The sequence below is a fragment of the Orycteropus afer genome, unplaced genomic scaffold (genome assembly GCF_000298275.1).
Source record: "Orycteropus afer afer isolate SDZICR_OR568_19922 unplaced genomic scaffold, OryAfe1.0 scaffold05066, whole genome shotgun sequence".
NCBI lineage: Eukaryota > Metazoa > Chordata > Mammalia > Tubulidentata > Orycteropodidae > Orycteropus > Orycteropus afer.
This window is the reverse complement of record NW_006926653.1, coordinates 1-1,835: the sequence shown is the minus strand read 5'-3', so window position 1 is coordinate 1,835 and position 1,835 is coordinate 1. Positions and strand designations below refer to the sequence as shown.

Genomic DNA, 1,835 nt, shown 5'->3' with positions numbered 1-1,835 from the left:
TCATCATCCTGCTCATCAGGCTGGACCCTCGCCTCCACACCCCCATGTACTTCTTCCTCAGCCACTTGGCCTTCTCTGATGTCTCTTTCTCATCTGTCACCGTCCCAAAGATATTGATGGACTTGAAGGCTAGTGACAAATCCATCTCTTATGTAGGGTGCATTTCACAGATGTATTTTTTCCTATTGTTTGCTTGTCTTGATAATTTCCTTCTTGCATTGATGGCATATGACAGGTTTGTGGCCATTTGCCACCCACTCCACTATACCACCATCATGAGGGAAGAGCTGTGTTTCTTATTGGTGACTGGGTCCTGGTCCTTCTCTTGTGTCCATGCCCTGTTGCATACCCTTCTCCTGTCCCGCTTGTCCTTCTGTACTGGCAACACTATCCCCAACTTCTTCTGTGACCTCCCAGCCCTCCTGACTCTGACCTGTTCAGACACCTCCCTCAATGAGCTAGTTATCTTCACTGAGGGGGGACTGGTTGCCCTCCTGTCACTAAGTGCTATTTTTGGCTCTTATGTGAGCATTGGGGCCACCATCCTGAAGACCCCTTCCATCAAGAGGATCTGCAAAGCCTTGTCCACCTGTGGTTCCCACCTCTTTGTGGTGTTTCTGTACTATGGCACTGTTGCAATTATTTACTTCTTTCCTTCATCAAACAATTCTAAAATAAAGGACATAATTGCTTCAGTTATGTACACAGTGGTGACCCCCATGCTGAACCCGTTCATCTACAGCCTGAGGAACAGAGACATGAAATTGGCTCTGGGGATACTTTACAAAAGAGTGGTTATTTTTGCCAAGTGACAGTTACCCATTCACGGTTTTTGTTCTCCTCATGATGCTTCCAGTTGTGTCTCCTTGCAAAGTTGTCTTAGTGACTGTGGTAAGATTGTATCTTCTCCTTTCAAGTGTGGCATCTACTTCCCCATCCCTTGAATCTAGGTAGGTCTTGTGTCTGCTTTGGGTAATATCCTAGTTACAGTGGTGACATTGTCCCACTCCTAAACAGACCCTGTTCTTGCTGCTTTTGCAACTTTGAGACCACCATGTGAACAAGCCTATGATAGCTTGCAGGAGGATAAGAGACCTCTTGGAGGAGAGAACTAGGGTGCTCCAGCTGATAATATACATGTGTCTGTTTGTTTGAGAAAACAAACAAACAAAAACTCAAAACAGGACAAATAAATTGTAAACTCATGAGATTGGTTGTCTGCAGGGGTGGGTGAGAATGGGATGGAAAGATGGGCAGATGAGTATACCTCTTTGTATATAGTTGTGATCATGTTATCTTTTATTTACTAAAATCAATCAATCAATCAATGGATTGGGCAATGATGCAAAGTAGAATAAAAGAAAGCAAATGAATTGAATTATACCTCACATAAATAACATCCTCAGACTGAAGGGAAAAAAAAACTAACCAAAGTAATTCTGGAACATAGTTTTTTGAGTGCATGCCATCGTAATAAAGAAGAAACAAACAGATATTGAACTGCACTTAATAGGGTTGTAGAAAAAACAGACAGATATTGAACTGCAGTTAATAGGGCTGTCATCCACAGTGTTGAGTGTTCAAAATTTCTGAAATTATTTCACATATATTCTAGTGTTCAGTCAATAAGTAAAAATAGTGTGCTATCAGATCAAAGTATATCATATATGGAATAGGGGAAGTGTGGAAGGAACTCTTTGTGTCAAATGAAATTGGAGAGAATAGATTAAATTCAGGAGGTCTGGTAGCATAGTGGCTAAGTCACTTGCCTGCTAACCAGACGGCTGGCGGTTCAAACCCACCAGCCACTCCTCGGAAGGAAGGTTGGGCAATCC

General features: G+C 42.5%; 1 protein-coding gene across 1 annotated transcript in view; it reads left to right on the top strand.

Annotated features, from left to right (window-relative positions):
* The window catches only part of LOC103213528 (olfactory receptor 1J4-like), a gene marked incomplete at its 5' end in the record, with an annotated part of 2,190 nt that extends 1,378 nt beyond the window's left edge, over positions 1–812 (top strand). Inside the window, one exon of the mRNA XM_007959282.2 lies at positions 1–812. Within this exon, the coding sequence (XP_007957473.2) occupies positions 1–812 (812 nt within the window).
* Positions 813–1,835: the final 1,023 nt, after the last annotated feature.